Source organism: Osmerus eperlanus, chromosome 12 (assembly GCF_963692335.1).
Source record: "Osmerus eperlanus chromosome 12, fOsmEpe2.1, whole genome shotgun sequence".
NCBI classification, from domain to species: domain Eukaryota; kingdom Metazoa; phylum Chordata; class Actinopteri; order Osmeriformes; family Osmeridae; genus Osmerus; species Osmerus eperlanus.
Window position 1 is genome coordinate 13,629,688 of NC_085029.1, and position 19,032 is coordinate 13,648,719.

General features: G+C 46.7%; 2 protein-coding genes across 9 annotated transcripts; one reads left to right on the top strand and one right to left on the bottom strand.

Moving 5' to 3' along the window:
• Window positions 1–460: 460 nt before the first annotated feature.
• On the top strand, window positions 461–3,034 carry LOC134030965 (cytochrome c oxidase subunit 6B1). The gene is made up of 5 exons (XM_062474411.1): window positions 461–540; window positions 988–1,109; window positions 1,790–1,903; window positions 2,250–2,350; window positions 2,789–3,034. The coding sequence occupies exons 3-5, from the start codon at window positions 1,798–1,800 to the stop codon at window positions 2,840–2,842; spliced, it is 261 nt and encodes an 86-aa protein (XP_062330395.1). The 5' UTR covers window positions 461–540; window positions 988–1,109; window positions 1,790–1,797; the 3' UTR covers window positions 2,843–3,034.
• A 175-nt stretch (window positions 3,035–3,209) lies between these two features.
• On the bottom strand, window positions 3,210–18,846 carry LOC134030963 (katanin-interacting protein). 8 transcript variants are annotated; one of them, XM_062474408.1, is made up of 29 exons: window positions 18,706–18,846; window positions 17,944–18,055; window positions 16,716–16,804; window positions 16,240–16,415; window positions 15,858–15,979; window positions 15,667–15,768; window positions 15,360–15,500; window positions 14,759–15,011; window positions 14,396–14,527; window positions 14,091–14,242; window positions 13,693–13,799; window positions 13,147–13,243; window positions 12,817–13,026; window positions 12,554–12,691; window positions 10,822–11,692; window positions 9,120–9,875; window positions 8,554–8,780; window positions 8,338–8,416; window positions 8,014–8,191; window positions 7,722–7,887; window positions 7,335–7,522; window positions 7,131–7,198; window positions 6,833–6,943; window positions 6,289–6,428; window positions 6,071–6,172; window positions 5,775–5,935; window positions 5,445–5,471; window positions 5,017–5,102; window positions 3,210–4,862 (listed from the first exon to the last, which is right to left on the bottom strand). In XM_062474408.1, exons 2-29 carry the CDS (start codon window positions 17,953–17,955, stop codon window positions 4,804–4,806), a joined length of 4,950 nt encoding a protein of 1,649 aa, XP_062330392.1. In that variant the 5' UTR covers window positions 17,956–18,055; window positions 18,706–18,846; the 3' UTR covers window positions 3,210–4,803. The 8 variants fall into 8 exon arrangements, with proteins under 8 accessions (XP_062330392.1, XP_062330389.1, XP_062330391.1 ...); XM_062474405.1 differs by having other exon boundaries at window positions 15,658–15,768; XM_062474407.1 differs by having other exon boundaries at window positions 15,667–15,771.
• Between the last annotated feature and the right edge of the window lie 186 nt (window positions 18,847–19,032).

Consider the following 19,032-nt stretch of genomic DNA (forward strand, 5'->3'; position numbering starts at 1 on the left):
CCAAGGCTAGGGAAGGCAGTACGAGGTTTTGGTCACGTATCTCTCTGGTTGTTAAGGACTATTGCATGTTGCAATGGGTGATCAATTTACTATGACGTGAAGTGGATACACCATGCTAGCCCACAGAAAATAATTTGGGCACAGATGAAACCGGACCCCCCATGTGGTTGAATTTGCGCGCCCCATAGGCTATACACCTGTGCTGGATAGGATCGGGAAAGGATGTCTGCAGGTGGATACTGACGCTGATGGTTTTGTTTGGGTTCAATTGGAGATTAGGCTGTGCACTCTTGCAACAGTATCCTAATGTAATCACCGTAAAAACGGACTTTGCTGTAATCATATAATAGCTTCATAGTGGTAAAATATATCTAGAACGAGCGCCCCATGGTGTGCTTTATGAATGAACGTTCACACCCAGAGACGACTGCACTGTTTTAATAACTGAAGCACGAAAGGGAGATTCCAAACTATGTCGCTAAACTGAACCACCCAGGCTATAGCTAAATAGGCTACCTATACATTCCCCGCTTTGACCCGGTGTGCAGGATACAAAATGTAGTTTCTGTGAACGTTTCCATTTGCCCAAGATTCGGTTTGGAAATTGTACTGCCTCTTCACCTCATTGAGCAGTCCACCCGACTGTCGATGAGGCTATAACGTAGCCTACACACTTCTTTCTTTTCTTTTTTCTTTTTTACTTCGAAATGTATTTCTATTTTATTTTATTAATAAATATATTTTGTGTTACCCAATAGGCTTCGAATTAATAACTAACTACAGGGCAGAATAATTCCGTAACAGCTTATAACTTATCAATTGGCTATCATTATTCCAAAAACAAACATTTGGGGTTATGATCAAATGTGTCCCTTTGATGGTTTTTCTAACTTAGTACTAAAGGGAATTTGTACTTGCATGACCTTACTGTAGGCTAATAGTAGACCATAGCCAATGTGACGTGGGTCCGCCATACCGTTTTGATAGGACTGCACGACTACAACATTATAAACCGAGGCGCGAAGAGCGCACGCTCATCAGTGGAACGAACCCAAGTTTCATCTGCAGGAAGAAAGTATTTCTGAGGCCGAGGCGCCAGCACCTTCAACGTAAGAAAATATATGTCTGATTTTTTCTTTTAAATATAGTACCTACATGGGCTTCGTGTGGATAAGGCTTATAGGTTTAAATTGAAATAAACGACTTTTGGTTTCTTTATCAGCTTCCTTCATATGAAACCACATTTTGCATCAGTAAGCCTAAAGTGCTTCTCTACAGTACAGAGAGGCTAACTACAGTAATACAGTAGGCTACTATACATAGCATTTTTTTTCAATCGAATTAAATTCACAGACTACAATAGCGTATAATTCGAAGCTAGATGGCATCAGGAATTTGTAATTTAACAATAACTGTCGAATATTTGTTAGATTAACTAAAATATCAGTCGGACTATTTTTATAGGCCATCAGGTAAAAATACATTTCTCGAATATTCTGTGAGGTGCACATTCAACCAAGATCCCAGTTAGTTTTTCTATAGTCTTTTCTCCGCTGCGCATTTTTGTCGGCGTCGATAGCTTACCCTTTCGTCAGTTGATGGATACGTGAAGCAGGTAATCGATATAATTGGGATATTTTGTGAAAGTGTGATAAGCATGCTAATCATAGACATAGTTAATGCTAAACCACCCTCGGACAGGTGACTGAGACTGGTTTTTATGTGCTAATGTGACAGTAAAACGGATTTTCTTACATCCTCTTATCAGTTAAGCATGTCTTCCTGACAGAACTAAAAATGGCTGAGGAAATTCAAACTAAGCTGGAGCAATACCGGACTGCACCTTTCGATGCCAGATTCCCTAACCAAAATCAGACAAAGAACTGCTGGGCCAACTATCTGGGTAAGTCTAGACATCAAGGTCATGCAAGGGCTGTGTGTAGTGGAATCATTATTAACCATACAAAGAATAATTGACTGTTATTATGATTTAATTCAATATCAATGTGTAGATTCATTTTTAATTATGTATGTCATGTCCTTATGGAGGTCTCATTTAAATTCTACCCCCCTCTGGGTTTTAGTTAAAAGAGTATGACCTCTTTTGTCTTGACACCTTTATGGCAAGTAATCTAATTTTGGTGATTGACTGTAATGGGGATTAACCCATTGCCTTTTTTGTGGAGAAGACCCCTAGCTGCCTCTGACCTTGTTTCATCATTGTGATTGCTACGTATATTTATTTATAGATTTTCATCGCTGTCAAAAATCGCTGGACGCCAAAGGAGTGGACACCGCCCCTTGTGATTGGTATAAGAGGGTCTACAAGTCACTCTGCCCCATATCTTGGGTAAATGTTTATGCAACTATAAATTGTTTAATCATCTTAAATTTCATAAGTGTAATAATAGAGACTTATGAAAGTATTGATAAGACAAGAACAGTCAAACTATGCATGACTAAGGATTTGGTTGTAATGGCATTTCACATATGCCATTGTGTTAGTTAGAACATAACTGTTTCACTGATAACTGTATAGAGTGGATTGCTCACAAACACATTTGAATACTTCTGAGCATGGTGGGTTGGCCATAAAACATCTGCTCCCTGTCAGTGTTTCTCTGGTTCCCACCCTGTCAGGCTTGTCATGGGGCTTATCTTATTCTGGCCCATTCAGGCCCCAGGGATGCTGGGTAGAAAATATTACATGGTGGGAAATTGGCAACAACCGAAGTGGCAGTTGGCAGCAACTGGAGTCATGTGTGTCTCTTACCCATTTGTCCCCCAGGTCCAGAAATGGGACGACCAGAGAGATGACGGAACCTTCCCAGGGAAGATCTAAACACATCTCAAAAGACAGTTTCCAAAGACGTTGTTCTCACTGCTAAATGTTTGTTTGAGAGGTATGGACAGGCCTCCTCTACCTCTCCTCTACTGCCCCTCTGAAATGGGAGCAGAATATCATTGAAGTCATTCCTTTACAGAAAAAATAATTTATGTATGGCATTAAAATGTCTCAGGCGATATTTATGGAGCTGAAGTGTCTTTGTTTTTAAAGATCATCAATTATTCAGACCAGGTTAAGAAACATTGAGGCAAGGAAAAGAGCAGTGGTTTAACTCCAACATTCATTCACCAGCAGGTCGATGTGGACATCACATGATCTTGGTCATAGTGCTCATTTTAATGCTATCAAAATAAACAATCAAAACGTTTTTAAAAACATCATTTTATTGAATTAAATATACTTACCATAAAATAATATATACTTGATTAACAAGATAAAAAAAAATTATGTATATATTTTCAGTTTACAGAACTAGCTACCACCACTCAAAGCAGGACTGAGGTGCACTGTTAAACCCACCTTTACAGACTCTTAAATCAAATACATAAAACTGCATTTTGAAAACCATGTAATTCCCTTTGTCATATATAGATATATATAAGAGATTACAGTGTATAGGATAATAGCCTATATTGTGGCCTAACAAAGCATCAGATTTAAAACACAAGTTTAGCCTCATCAGGGATTACTTTTACTGTACATGCAACAAAATACTACTAGATTATAGCTTTTACAACATCAGCAATATATTCAAACATTTAAGGTAGAACAATGTTTTAATGAGTATTCATCCATTTTTTTTTAAATGTATTCACTTTTTTTTTTAGGTATATAGTCAATATTTGCATATTTGTTGTTTCTGTTAGGTAACATTGTTATGTGACTTTAAACCTAAACCAGCCAGTGTAGGTAATAACTTTACTTCCTATGTTAACAAATTTGATTTTTTATTTTTATCACTGGGTGTGTCAAAAAGACCTTTCAATATCAAACAGCTTTAATAAAGGTCACTTAGTTATCAAACTAGTCTTTCTACTAGAGGTTAGCAAAAACATTGACCAATACATTACTTAAAAATATATAGACATACATCCAAGAAGCGATTGTAGTTACTGTATTTTGCTTTTGAAGGATCAAGTGTAGTGTGTGTCAAAATATGAACTTGGAAGATTTCCTGACTCATATTTATGAATCCAACTGAGATGCTCTTCTAAACTCAACACAAAAGGTCTCCCAAGTGTCAAAACCTCATTTGCCTCAACAAAACCCAACTGAGTTATAATAGACAGGTGAAATACTAACTTTAACTGCATAGCATTCAGACTTGTTGATGCACACTTAGGGGAGTAATGAAGTAAAGCCAGGGGCATTAAATATATAACCCTTTAGCCTATTTATCCGTACTATAAATGTATAAATTGTGTGAGCAAAGCACATCTCCTGGGCTTCTTTTTCCCCTTGACCAGCTGTACACCATGAGCAGCATAAATACACAGCAGTACCATATCACACAGGGAGCAGCCAGAGAGTAGGACTAGGCACGGATAGGGCCAGTAGCAGCCATGTAGGTTGACCCTGACACTGTGGAGAACCTTTAACACTACAGGGACTAACAGTGCATACAGGACCTGTATAAGAATATGTGGTTATCTACATAGGAAGGATGGGGACCGGTCCAACCAGAAAGTGGAGGGTCAATCCTGTGGGTGCATATAAACCTTGTGCTTCTGTACAAGCCCTGTCCTCTAGAACAGCAGCTGTGGTGGACACACACTCCACTAGGGTGTGGTGTCATGGCGAAGGGACTTTTTCAGTCAGGGCTTGGCAACAAAAGCCCCTGAGTGACTTTGAGCCGAGTTGGTCAGTCAACCTTCCTCTCTCCACTTCTGTTCCCTCTCTCCCATGCGTATCTGGCTCCAATTCTACGAGACAGTCAGCCTCTCCGTCTGTCAGACTCAGTACCTCCTTTTCCCCAGCTTGCCCGGGTCCGTCATGCAGGTTTTAGGTCGAAGAGCTGCATGATGGGAAAATTAATGTTTGAAACTTTGTACAATGGTTGAAGACCAATTAAGTTATTTTGTTCCAAGAGTCTTTTTCTCCTTCTTAGGATCAGTCTGATGGACAACAGCGACATAACATCCACAGCCTAGCTTAAGTCTAGAACATACCTGGATCGGCCGTTTGCTTCTTCTTGTTGTGATGGACGATTTGATTTTCATTGGTCATCTTCACATCCTGGTCCTCCACGTAGTTGCTGCAGTACAGAGAAAGGAGAAGGAGGGATGTGAGTGTGTGAACGTTGGACCATGTAGGAGCATGTAGGAGCATGCCGGAGCACGGTACGGTAGCAGCTATGGTCACACAGTGAAGCAGGGAGTGCAGGGGACCAGAGTCTCGACTCCTACAACGGGGGAGGAATACAGATGGAGAGAGGCAATGGGGTTGGTGGGTTTAGTAGAACTGGGTTCTAGAATCGAAGATGTGGAATGTAGATGTGGGGATGTCTGGGCGGTCGATGCGAACTGTTGTACGAGGAGGATCACCCACAGGGAGGGGGGCTGACAGACTACAGGGCTACAGGGACTCTGTTACTCACTGTTTCAGGTGGCGGCTACCCCGAGCGCTGGAGTGGAGAGAGCACACCTCCATTCAACACAAACTCACAGGTAAAGAGACCATTCACGGCCCTACATTCAAATGTAATCCACTGATTCAACCCAATAAGACCACCAATTGTTTCCATGTCGAAAATGGTATAGAGTTTTGATCCCTGTGTGACAAGGACACGTATGCCAGTCAATGGGAAAGCAGCAGAGCCTACCCGCACATGCGTGAATTAGCATGAATCAGCATCGCCATGTGTTTAGCCGAACAGGCAGCGGAGCCAATCGTATGAGTGGCGTGAAGCTGTGTGTGACCAGTGTACCTGATGACAGTGTTCCTCTCGCGGTGGGCGATGTGGGCGTTGTCGGTGAAGAGGATGGTGTGGTAGGGCACCACCGGGTCACAGGTGGGCAGAATGCCCCGAGCCACGTGGCTGACGCTGTTCAAAATACCGTTATACACCAGGAGGTCGTCCACTAGCAACTGAATGCAGACACACACACACACACACAACTTATTTTTAGGATATATGTTCTTAGAATCTTATTCAACGCAATCTCTTAGCCCCTGAGGGTACTGATACTAGACTGGGTTGTGGAATAGAGGGGAGCTCCTTACCCCAAACTCCTTCACTCCTCTATGGGGTGTCTTGGAGTAGTTCCACAGTTTGATCATGGACACAGTGACCGGCTGATCAAATATGACATACACACGATTTACCTGGATAGAACCAACAGGCAAAGTCATACATAGTAGGGATCCAGACTGGTTAAGAATGTAGGTTGAGCACATCTTCTCTCAATCTCAGGAACACACACACACAAACAAGTCCTTACCAGTCCAGGCAGCACTGGTGCTAGCCACATGTGTCTGCCATCGTGGGTGCTGTTAACACCGTCTACCAGCTTATCTGGAGTCCTCACATCGCCCTTCACACTGTCCAGCACGTTCACACTGTCTGGGAATGCAGCGATGTCTGACACAAGCACCGTCAAGGGACACACACGGAAACACGACCAACTAGTAGGAAGGCAAGTCCATCTGTACAGCCAGAGGCTGCGCTTTCGTCTTTCTGCTTTGAACTTGTCAGGGCGAAAACTGCCTGAGTGTGGTGGGCCTGCTGCAGCAGCCATTCCCATATCCACCCCTAGAGGGCCTTGCTCATTCAGTTATTCATTTCGCAGACGCTTTTATCCACAGCTACTTCCAAGAGAGAGCTTTACAAAAGTGCATAGGTCAATGATCATAAACAACGAGATAGTTGCTCAGGCAACTTCAGGATATCTGGTTGGTAATGTGCCAACAAAGGCTCAAGGCAGCCAGATATTTGGTAGAGTACAAGGGTAGATATGGTTTAAGAGACACTGACTGGGAGGATACTGTTGTCACTCAGGGGGATCTTCTGGTCGTTCTGGTCGTAGAACTCCAGGCCGTTGAGTCCGATGTAGTAGGGGTCCCCCCAGCTGGTCAGCAGCTGCAGCTGGAAGATGACTGGCAGCCAAGGAGTTAAGGAACAGGAAATTGTTAGCCTCGTTTTCACCAACTGTCCCAGACTATACTTTATTAGTTCGCATTTCCATTCAGGACGGTCAAAATAATCAATCATGTTGTCACAGTAGTAACTGCAAGGGGACTCTCTATGATTTGCGATGCTTCTGTGCAACACCAGAAAGGATACATCCACAAGGCATGATGGGAGCTTCATAGTCCATGCTGGCCTGCTCCTGTCTTCTACACCCTCCCCTGCTATCAACAAACACATGCTTACACAACACTCTATAAGCGTTGACTTACACACAGATAACACATGCTAAAACACAGCGTAACACTATGGGGTGTGTCATAAGCAAGGGCAGCATTCACAACGCCGTTAGCTCTTTACCTGAGTAGGTAGGCAGAGTCCTCGGCCGCCTTGCTGTCCAGGCCGCCGGGGCTGCAAGGCTGCAGGAAGTCCGAGAAGAGGATCTCCTGGGCAAAGTCGAAGTGGCAGTTCCCTGTTCCCTTCCTGATAAGGAAGCCCTCTGGTGGAGAGATTGCCACATCGTCCATATACACGTGGATCACCTTCACCTACGGAGGAGTTGACGGAGACGTTTAAGTGGGAGTTTGTTGGCATGTTGTCAACGCGAAAGAAAATGGATGTAGGGCACAAGTCTACAAGCTGTAGACGTATGTCGCTTTGGATGACAGCATCTGCTCAAATGGAAACGGGAATAAACCGCCCATCCCAAAAGCTCCCTCTTATCTGGCTGAGCATGTCCTGTCTCACCCCTCTGTAGGAGTCCTCGGGGGACTTGTTGTAGTTCCAGAGGCGTAGTCCAGCTACCGTCTGGGGCTGTTGGAAGGTCACTGTCAGGGTGTGCTGCTCTCCTGCACAGAAGGGGATCAGCCACATGTGCTCGTCGTCAGCGGTGATGTTGTCGCCGTCTATGAGTCTGGGGACACAGAGGACAACTCAGACCCTTCACTCAGTGAATGGAGAGAGAGAGAGAGAGAGAGGATGGGGAGGGGGAGGGATTGAGGAAGCAAGGAAGCAAGGATAAGGAAGGATCAAGGCTGACTTGTCCAGGGTGCGCAGGTCCTGTCCATAATTGGGTAGGTCATTGAGGTCGCGGGGGGAAGCTGCTACCATGGACAGGTTCAGAGGCAGGCTCTCCCCTTCCTGGCCCACCACCTCCAGCCCTGTCAGGCCCACATAGTGGGAGTCTCCCCACGTCACACAGAGCTCCAGCCTAAGACCTGGGGGGGGGAGGGGACAGAGATGTGATGACATCTATCATTAGAGGGGGAGTTTACACTGGCCTTCTCAATAGATATTCAAAACAGTGTTTCAAATGCTATCTTTTGTTGTTGTTGCATAAACAAAAATAAATAACTAGACTCACACTTTCCACAGTACATTCCTGGAATCTGCTCCATGGTCTCTTCAGACTGGCAAACAGTCTGGTTGAGCTGGAGCTTCAACTGAAAAACAAAACCTTTCACTCAGACGCAACTCAAAAACATCGACAGCGAACGAAGGTCCATCTCTGAAGGGTCTCAACCTCTCCCAGCTACAGCTGAATGCGCCTACTAGCCGAGCATGGAACAACGTTACCCACCATGCCTGTGGTGCTCAGAGTCAGGTCCTCCTCTCGGAAGCCCGCCTGCGTGAAGGGCCGTTCCTCCCCCTCTCCGTCCGCCGTGCGGGGCCTCTGGAGCTCCTCCTCGTGGTCCAGCCCCTCAGAGCCCTCCACCTCGCCCTGGAAGGTCTCGTCGTAGCGCGACATGGCCTCCAGGATGTCATCGTCGGTGGTGAAGAGAATGGTGTCGCCAAACTGGTCGAGGTCTGAGAGGAATGAAGAGTAGATACAGGAACAGTTCACCTAGAGCTGCATGGTTATTTTGGATGTGATGTTAAACTCATATCGTAAGAATGACAAGTAAACTACAGGTTAAGTATATTTGACTTGAGGTTGTTGTATCCAAAGCAGCAAAAGACAGCAGCAAATCTTGTACCCTCACTTTTTACACACAAGTTAACTATAAGTTAACTATAGTCCTGCCTCTTCAAAAGACGGCAGCTAATCTCTTCTAATGAGATCGTCTTGTAAACAACTCAGGCAAAACATACCATGGTAAGCCAGCCAACTTTCTCTAATGACCCCCCCCCCACCACCACCACTACCTCCAGAGAGGTTTCCAGAAGCCTTGGCGATCTCCCCCCTGAAGATGCACCTCCCATCCAGCACCATCTCCACCTCCTTCACCCCTCTGAAGGAGTGGATGCGCGACTTGTTGTAGTTCCACACACGGATCATGGCGACCTGACAGGGGGCGCCAAACTCCAGAAAAATGACATGGCTCCGCCCCGGGGTGAAGGGAGCCAACCAGAGGTGCATGTCGTCCTGCGTGCGGTTGACTCCGTCGATCAGGTTGGCGACCACGCGCGGGTCCTTCCCGTAGGCCGGCAGCACGTTGATGTCCGGCGGGTCGGCGTGGATGTGGGCAGGCTTAAGGGGTTCCCCACTCGAGCTGAAGACCTCCAGGCCGTTGAGGCCCACGTAGTGGCGGTCGCCCCAGGTGGACAGGATGTGGACGACCAGTCGCTGGCCCTGGGGCAGGACCGGGATCTCAAACTCCTCCTCTCGCTCAGGCTCAGCAGACGGGTCATCCTCGGGGTCGTCCGGCAGGGCGCCGTGGGGGTTGGAGCCGGAGGGGCTACGGGGGGGGTTGAGGGCCGTGCCGGCGGCCGCGATCCGTCCCTGGCGTTGGAGGAACTCGTCGAAGATGTCGCCCTCGAAGCCCATGTTGGAGATGCGTCCTCGCTGGCACTGGTTGAACTTGGTGAGCGAGTCCCAGGATTCCATCAGGGTGTCTTCCTGCGCGCTGCGGAGCTGTGCCCTGGGCGGGCGCTGTCTCCGCACTAGGGACATGGGCTCGTCTGTGGAACACACACACATTCCACACTGTGTCATAACCAGCACAAAATCCAGAATGTGGTCCTGATTAAACACACCCTCTGCAGTGAGTTACACACAGTGTGTTAAAGAGTAGGCACATTTTCATCCTGAACACCCTCGCTTTCACAGCAGCTGCTGGTAGAATGATTCTCTCCTTCATTGAAAACAGCCTGTGGCCTACTTTAGACTGACACTGGCCACAAAGAGAGTGCTCAGAGGCAGCAGGTGGGCCAGGCATGTCCTCTGTGTGTGTGTGTGTGTGTGTGTGTGTGTGCAAAGCCCAGATTGGGGAGAAATACTAGTTGTCTGCTTGCAGTCTGAGAGATCAGAAGGGATTATTTGGACTGCAGATTTGGTGTGAAGCAGCAATCTGCCCTGCACCATAATCTAATTTGACGTTATTTTTGACATTGAACAAAGGGAGAACATTTTAACACACCAGAACATTTTTATCCCCATGTGGCTCACAGAGGTGACATTTTACTGAAATTCTTAGAAAACAAGGCTGTGTTTTGCTGTGTAACCTACTGACAGGAAAGTTCTAAACCAGGGTGTTTAGAACATGAGAGAAAACACATTGTACAAGGGCAAATGGGTTGGGCCTGATTGACCATTTGTTTATAGACAAATTTATGGTTAGGAAAATGATAGTGCTAGGTCTTTAGTTTTACGGAAAAGCTCCTGTCTGTCATGAATACACACTGTACTGCAGCAATAATGTTATTCACCATAGGAGTACAGCTCTGTTCAGCAGCCACACAAGAAACACACTAATCCAGGATGACAAACCGATCTGCAGTCACTACAAAGTAACATCTCAGAAAGACGTGTCATTTGTACCAACGTCCCTTCACACTTGCTCATTTCCGATCCACACAATGTTGCTATGGGGACATGGTATGAGCTAGGAGCCAAGTGTCGACCTACCAGTACAGGACAGGCCAGTCGCTCCCTGGTGCTGCTCCTCTGCTGGTCTCCCGCTCCCACAGACGTTCCGGGCCGAGCTCCTGCGTCCGCTCACGGGCCTGTCCTGGGCCGGCCGCTCGCCCAGCTCCTCCAGCAGGTCCGGGCCCTGCTCCAGGGAGTCTGCACTCCACTGACCCCCGTTCAGGCTCCGCTCCATGCCCCTGCACACCCTCCCTGGGTTACAGGACAGCTCGGGGAGCACTGAGGAGGAGGAGGGGGGCGCCACGGGGGGTTTGGGCTCCAGAGACTGCTGGGGTACCAGCCACAGGGGCCGGTCCCTCTCCCGTCCACCCTCGCAGCCCTCCGGAGCGCCCCTGCTCAGGGGCTGGAGCCACTGGGGAGTCCTGGAGGAGGAGGAGGAGGGCTGGGTGGTGACGGTCAGCTCCATGGGGGCCGCGGCGGTTGTGTGCTCCGGCTGCTGTTTAAGACAGAGGGGTTCCTCTGATGGGAAGTCGAAGGAGTTTCTCCGCTGGACAGAGTACAGGGTGGAGGAGGTGGTGGGGGTGATGGGGGGGAGTGGAGTGTGTGTTCTGTCCTGCATTTCTACTCTAACCAGGCCCGGCCCCTCTGTTAGTCTGAAGTCTAGGTCCCGCTGGCTGCTGCCCCCCTCCGCCCCCCTAGCGTCGTCATGACGCTGCGGGCTGGCGCCCCTCAGACTGTGGCCGGAGGACACGGGGCTGGGAGAAAAGGACTCTGGGATGTGGAGTGCCTGGAGGTCGATGGTGGTGCTGTAGTCAAACACCTGGTTGCCACAGCCTTTCTCCAGCTCTCCCTCAAACACCAGAGTGCTGTTGAGGTAAAGCTTCACGTGGCGTGCGCCTATGTCCAGGTCCTAAACAACAGAAACAGCTATTTTAGTCTCAAAGTATATCAATAACTAGTGCAGACATTAATGACATATATGGTTTAAAATGCAATGGACTATTCTAAATGATATACCACACAGAGAAAAAGCAAAAACAGACAAAGTCTTCACACTTTGACACCAGTGACCATGTACAGAGTATTCCTGGCCATGTTTAAACTGTCCTTTAAGGTTTGTCGTCAAGTCTAAACGCCACAGATAAGTAGCCTGTTCACAGGCAAACAGACATGGTGGATGGCTAAAATCCAAGTCAAATCTCCTCAATCCTACAGCCACTTTACCAAACCCCCGGTGCTAGCTCTCTGACTTCTCAAATGCCTACAGCCTTACCTCACCAAACACTGCATCCCAGTCTCATCGTGAACTTCACAATAGTATGGTTTATATTCCCATATGGGTTTAGTCCATTGTCAGGAAGCCCCTTGTTAGCTTGGTCTTGGTGCCCCTGTTCCCGGGCAGTGTGTGTGTGTGTGTGTGAGGGCGGGCGGGAGATAGAAGAACCCCCAGCCTCCCTAAGGCTAATCCCTTCGAGCTAATCTCTCACTGTTCTACATTTGGACTGGTGGCTCTCAGTCACTGCTTAAAGAGACCTAGCTACTACACCCCTCAAGCCCCAGTATAGTCTGCCAGCAGAGGAGCTGGGCCAGACCGCATGGATTTAGGATTCACTGTTACTAACCGCTGGCATGTGGCTCGGTAAGCAAACACTGTATAACCTTGAACTGTGAAAGGGAAACCCCCACAGGCTTAACAGATGTGTATTTTGATATAACCCTTTCGCTACATGAAACATTGTTAACATTCTTAATTCGGGTGAAGGGCTCCTACACTGAGGCCCCTGTTGTAGTTCCAGATCTTGACCCGGGATATCCCGAAGTCTGGAGAGCGCTCAGCGTTCCTGATGATGAAGTAGAGCTGGATGGGGGGGTGGAACGGGCACGTCCACATGTGACGCTCCTTTGTGGTCTGTCAAAAGAAAACACATACCAAAACAAGGGAATTGTCAATACTGAGATAAAAATACAAACTCTAAATAAAGTCACTGATAAATGTCTAGATATGCAATGAAAATGCATATCTAGACATCTAACCTTAGCTTTTCCATTGACCAGGGCCCCCAGGTTGCCGGGGTAATCTGCATTCCTGATGTCCAGGTCATGAGGTGACACGTACAGTTTCCTGTTCCTTTGACAGAGAAACTGCATCTCTGTCAGTCCCACCTGTCTGTCATTCCCCCAGTTGGACAGGATCTCCATGGTGACGTACAGGGTGGGTGTCACCTCAGCCGAGGCCTGCCTCCTCTGCCACGAGAACAGAATGTCAAGCTTCCCTCGACTCACATTCGCCAATCCATTACCGGTGTGACTGCATCACACCTCAGTCACCTTGAAGTGCTGGGGACACGTGATGTTGTGACTCACCAGTGCAGGGCTGTTGTCCGTCTTCACCGGCTGGGGGATGCGGTAGTTCGAGTCCTCCTCCAGCTTCTCCAGGGCTTTCAGGAGCTTATGCTGTTGCCTGACAGAAAGGATCACAAACAAAGCCATTTTATTGTTCGTGTCTTTAACAGCTGTTGGTCTTTGTCCTTGGCGATGCAGGATGTCGATGTGTTGTCCCTGGCATCTGTTGACCTGTACTGGAGCGCTGATGATTCTGCCTCAGTGGCTTGTGGCTTGATACGCAGATCAACATTACACATAACTACCTTTAAAGGGCCTCAAAGGTGTTCAATTACATCCAGGAATGAGGTACTGAATTACCACAGGTTAAACATGGCATCAATGAAAACACCGGAATGAGGACGCTACCTTTATGTAAGTGTAGTCCAGACTGACACTAGCTGAGAGTAACAAACCATAGTACAACATGGCAAACCGCCTTTTGTGATTCTCTTATTCCCATGCAGTTGTGAGGGGTGATACGTTCAAAGGCGCAAAGCTATTCCAGGTTCGGTTATGGTGCTGTACCTCGTGCCCATGAGGGTGATTCTCTGCATGGCCCTGGTCACCCTGCTCTCTTCTCGGTCCCTGATGTCCTCTCGCAGCGAGCCGTTCATCATCTGGTGTCCCCTCGACTGTGGGAAGAGAAATCAAAAGAGAGTACTGAGGGAAGATATTTCCACTAAGACCAGTTTAGATTCAGATCAATCCGAAACACCAGAGCAAAATATTGTAAAGCTCCAGGGAACAATGGGAGATAGCAAAGAGTGAGAAAGTAAGCACTACTAAAACAGAACAATACATTTACATCATGTAAACCACACTAAACGGAAAAACATCAAATATAATTTATGGAGACAGTTCCTAACATGGACACAGCTCTAGCGGGTGACCCAAATCAATGGCAGTTACTCAGGGGGTCTGACCATGTTGTGGCTGAAGTTCCTGGGTTCCTGTAGCGGGCTGTTCTCTCTCTGCAGGGCCTGGAGCACCCTGCAGGCTGTCTCCTCTGGGTCCCTATCCTCACAAGACACCTTCCTGGCAGCAGACAGTGGGCACTCTAAACGACTCTTTGGCCCTGGGAAAGGAGGGAGAGAGAGACAAATACAGAGAATGTTGGAGAGAGGGAGGGACTATTCAGTTGTAGTATCTTGATGTTCCCGTTATTGGCATGAGAATAAGGCCATTTTATGGTACGCTGATAAACTAGTTCCTTCACTTAAAAACATACTTTGAGAATCCCTGCTCTCCTTGGAGGGTGGCCTATCAAGGGTTTTGCTCTTTACCAACATGGGCTTGGTGGGAACATAGGCCTCCATGTTGTCTTTCCTCTTAGCGGACAGAGAACGTTCAATCTTACGCCCTGCAACGTCAGAGAAGGGAAAGGGATGCTCAATAAACTATTTCAATACATCTTTTCGGTCTATTCATCCGTGTTTGGTTTATATAATCTGTGTTACATAACATCACATACAACCTGCTTTCATTTATCAGTGAAAAGGAAGTACAAGAGTCGACAGGAGGTGGTCATGCAGACTCACCCCTGCAGTCAGTCAACATCTAGAACAAGGAGTTGAGATGGTATAGTGAGTACCTTTAGGAGACGGCCCAAAGTCCAGTACGATGAGGTCTGCAGGCTCTGCTTGACAGCCCATGGAGTCAGAGGGCCGTGGGTAGCTGGAGGAGGTGGAGGCCTTGGTGGAGGACGGAGGTAGGCCCAGCTCCTCCAGACTCTCTGTGCTCTCGTCCCTTTCAATCTGCTCCTCCACCCACTCCTCCTCCGACTCCTCCCCTGCCGACCCCCGGCTGCTGCGCCGCATGTTCACCTCCAGGCTCCGCCGCAACACCTGCCGGTGATAAACAAGGCTACCGACACGCACACAAGGGTACTGTGCATGCACGCACTGTGGGTCTGTACTTGAGCAAACATAAAAACCTGTAAGGTACACAGTCTTGCAATCAGATAGTGTGGTTTGATTAATGTACAGTATGTTACACTAAAGAACACAGACTGTTACGACTGGGGCGATGAAAACATCAACATGACGGAACTCCCTGGCCCGAGTCTCTGTGACAATGATTCACTGTGTCACATCACCAAACATCATTTTCTGCTATATCACTCAAGGCCAGAGGCCTATTTCTCTCCCTGTGTGCTATGTAACCCAGGAATTAAATGTAATCTCTCCACTCACCTTGACCTCGTCAATGTTGAGCAGTACACGCTCGTTGTGTTCAGGGTTGGCCTGCCTCCCTCGGCTGTCTGCGCGGGGGCTAAAAGAGTGTGACACCTTACAGGCGTCATGGGAACTGTGAGGGGAGCGGGAGCTGGACCTCTGGATAGAGAGGTGGATGGGGGGGGGGCAGAGAGAGAGAAAAGAGAGAGATGCTAACTCATCCAGGCAGCTGCTACTGACACATAACAATCAGATGCACACTTATTCTACAGCGAGGCACAGGCCGCCCACACACCGCCTGGTGGTCATTGCTTACAGTTCCTACCTCCATGCCAGCGCTCTCGTACGGCTCAAAATCCTCAGAATAGCGCTTTTCCGGGGAAACTCGCAAACAGGGTCCCTCTTCCGCTCGGATATTGAACGAATTCTGCTAGGCGACAGAGAAACACATTGTTCGCATACACACCGCTGCGACGGTCGACGGTCGGTAAAGGTTAGCGCTACAGCTGGCTCTACCTGGACCCATTCTCTCCTCTGTACTGTTCCCGGGGCAGTGCGGCTCCTCTGGCGTTGGGCCTGCTCTAGATCTCCGACGCCGCCGTCCTCAGCTCTCTGTGACGCGTGTCTTCTCAAGGAATCTAGGGATGAGTCAGAGCACAGACACGGTGTGCGTTAGAGGTATCCCTCCACCCAGAGGAAGACCAGTCACACACAGATGGTCCTCAGCACACAGTGAGAAAGCATGGCTGCCCCTGTTACGACTGTCACTATCATTAATTCAGTGACAGGGCACAGGATTATACCATGCCAAGTGCAAAGTGAAGGGGTGGGGTGTTGCGTGTCGGATTGTGAGTGATGAGATGATCATTGTTTGATCCGGATGGATCCTGGTACGTACCAGCAGTGTGTGTCGTTCTGGATGCGGGCGGTGGAGAGGTGAAAGACCTCTGGCTGGGTCTCTTATGCTGTCTGCTAGCTTCGGCGTTCGCCCCGTTCAGATAGATGGAGAAACCTTGCTCCAACCTCTCCAGATCTATCTCCTTTTGGTCTTTGATTTTCAGCCTCTTTAGTATCCTTCAGAATGGGGAATGTTACAAGAACTCAAACAAACAGACCCAGAGATACTGTAGATGGCTACAATAATCCTTGTGTTAGGTTCTTAGGTTTAGTCACACCAATTGAAATGTCAGATAATCATTTAGCTTATCGCAGTGATTCTGGCCTTAAGCTTATGCTTCACACATGTGTGTCAAATAATCTCTTTGTACGTTGCCAATCAAAGTCTTGTGTTTGTCAGTACTAATAAATCAGGAAGTGTGTCTCGGCTGTGTGTAACCAGAGATTCTGCTTCCTGAAGCTCTGCTCACAATTCACCTGTTTTTCTGCTGGAGGGTGATTAAATATTCATCCAGGGTCTCTTCAGGGGCCGAGCCAAGCTTGCCTCTCTGCCCCCTCTGGCTCCCCTTCACACACACACACACACACACACACACGCGCACACATGCATGCACATACGTACACACACAAAAGGAAGCAGTGTTATTAAAGCTTATGTCAGCTCTTTCAGGAATCATACTGTATCCAAACTGAATTATAAATGATGGCTATATCATTGTTTTAGACTATCACACTTAATTACTATCAAAAAACAATCAAGTCTGGACTAGTCTACTACACTAGTTTGTAGAAATGCAAACAATGGGGAGAAATAAGAGTGGTACGTTCTAAGGTCAGGAACCTTAATGCAGATGACATAGTATTGTCAATTTCACATTAGCAATAAGAAACATTTAAAGTCACCAATATCATATAAAACAGCTGGTTGATTAAAATGACCGGAACAGGACATGCACGCACTCATGGACACATGCAACCCACAACATGTAAACAGAAGATTAGAGACTCTCTGGAACATGGGGTAGGGTTGAGGAAGCAGCAGACAGCATAAATGCAAAATATTGCCATGCTCCTACAATATTTTACCCAAGCCATTTAAACACGATGAGAAAACTGAGCACATTACATTCAATCTCAACCAAATTATCTGACACCACTTTTCCTGTGGATTTTCAGTACCACCAGAAATATTCAAAAAGGAAAGAAAAACTATAATTGTGCTTGAGGATAGTGTGTGATGTGTTATGGAGAAGTACTGAAGCAAATAAAATGATCATGCTTAAAAATAGATTGAAAGAGCGCTATTCTGCTTACATAGTCTCTAGCAGCAAATTAGGCTACAGAATCTGTAAGACACAGTAAAGGTGATACTGAAGCACTGCAAGAGTAAAGGGAAAGGTGAATGAATAGAATAGAATTAAGCAAAGACAACGGAAATCAATATTATATAATAAACATGAAATTATATGCACGTTAGACATCTTTATCAGCGTAAAATACGTATTGTACCAAACCCAAAATACTATGCTAACAGTCACAACTTAAGCAAACTATTAATATTAGAATACATTAACATATCTCTTCATCTAAAACGGTTATTTTATGTCTTTCATTCACTGACGATGCATGGTCATCACTTAAAAAATCTTCACATAACCTCGAGGGAAAGCCTGGTCAAATCACATAACACATGGAAATCTCATACCTCTTGATCCATCGTAGGTCGGTGTTGATTGGAATACCCTTATTTCCACATTATGAGGGGAGGGTGAAAACCGGGTTTGCTTCATGTATTCGTGAGAACCATACATTCAGCTCTGCAGAAAAAAAATCAACATTCGTCATAAGCCTAACTACAGCACTTGTGAATACAGCTGTTGTGATCGCTGCTGCATAATACAGTACCCATTCCAATGGCCCACCAGGGACAAGTCTCATTTCCCGAATAAGGAAAAAAAATGCATCCCGTGGATAAAATCTGGCCTTGACAACATAAAGGTAAATTATATCCATCCGTACAGGGCGTTATCGTCGTTGCCAAATTAGAACACTAGGCTAGCTAGTATTGTCAGGGGCCAATGTCAACCACGTTATATGTCAAATATAAACTAGTCTACTATAGCACTATATTATATCTCAGATCATATCTGCGACTACAGTAGACTAGCTGTAGTTTTAATTGCGTCGTTTTTTCACATAGTGCTAGAGCTTACTTACAGTAAACGATGGGCTCAACGTTTTTGCAAATACATGGCTACTGTAGCTGGCTCCAAGCTAACAAGTGTTGACATCTGGACAAGGAGGATAGGCTAGACTACAGTACCAAGCTCGCTAGCTGGATTGTTGCTGGATGTTAGCTTGGGTAACAGACTGGCTAACGAATGGTTAGATTTGTAACATCAATGTCCCGTACTTTCCATCACCTGATTTCTAAACGAGCGTTTTGATTTATGTCGTAACTACTCACACCGTTTTTGAGGTTTTTTTCTCAGTTCAATTTGTACGTCGGTTAAGATTCTTGCGATGAGTTTGTTCGATTCTCATGTGCCTTGCATTCGTTGTTGATAGCAGTTGTTGGTGCTGGTTACTAGGAGAGTTATCCACCAATGGCGAAAGCTCCTCTAGTCTGACACACCCCTGAGGAGGAGCAGAGTTTTGAAGAGCTAGCGCTTGAGCTCTGCCCTCCATCAGTCTCAATTATGTTTTGTTGCATACTTCACTGAGCAATTAATTGTTTTCCGGACATGTAGTAGCAAAGCATTACTGGGCACACTTCAGACAAAAAATAAAAAAA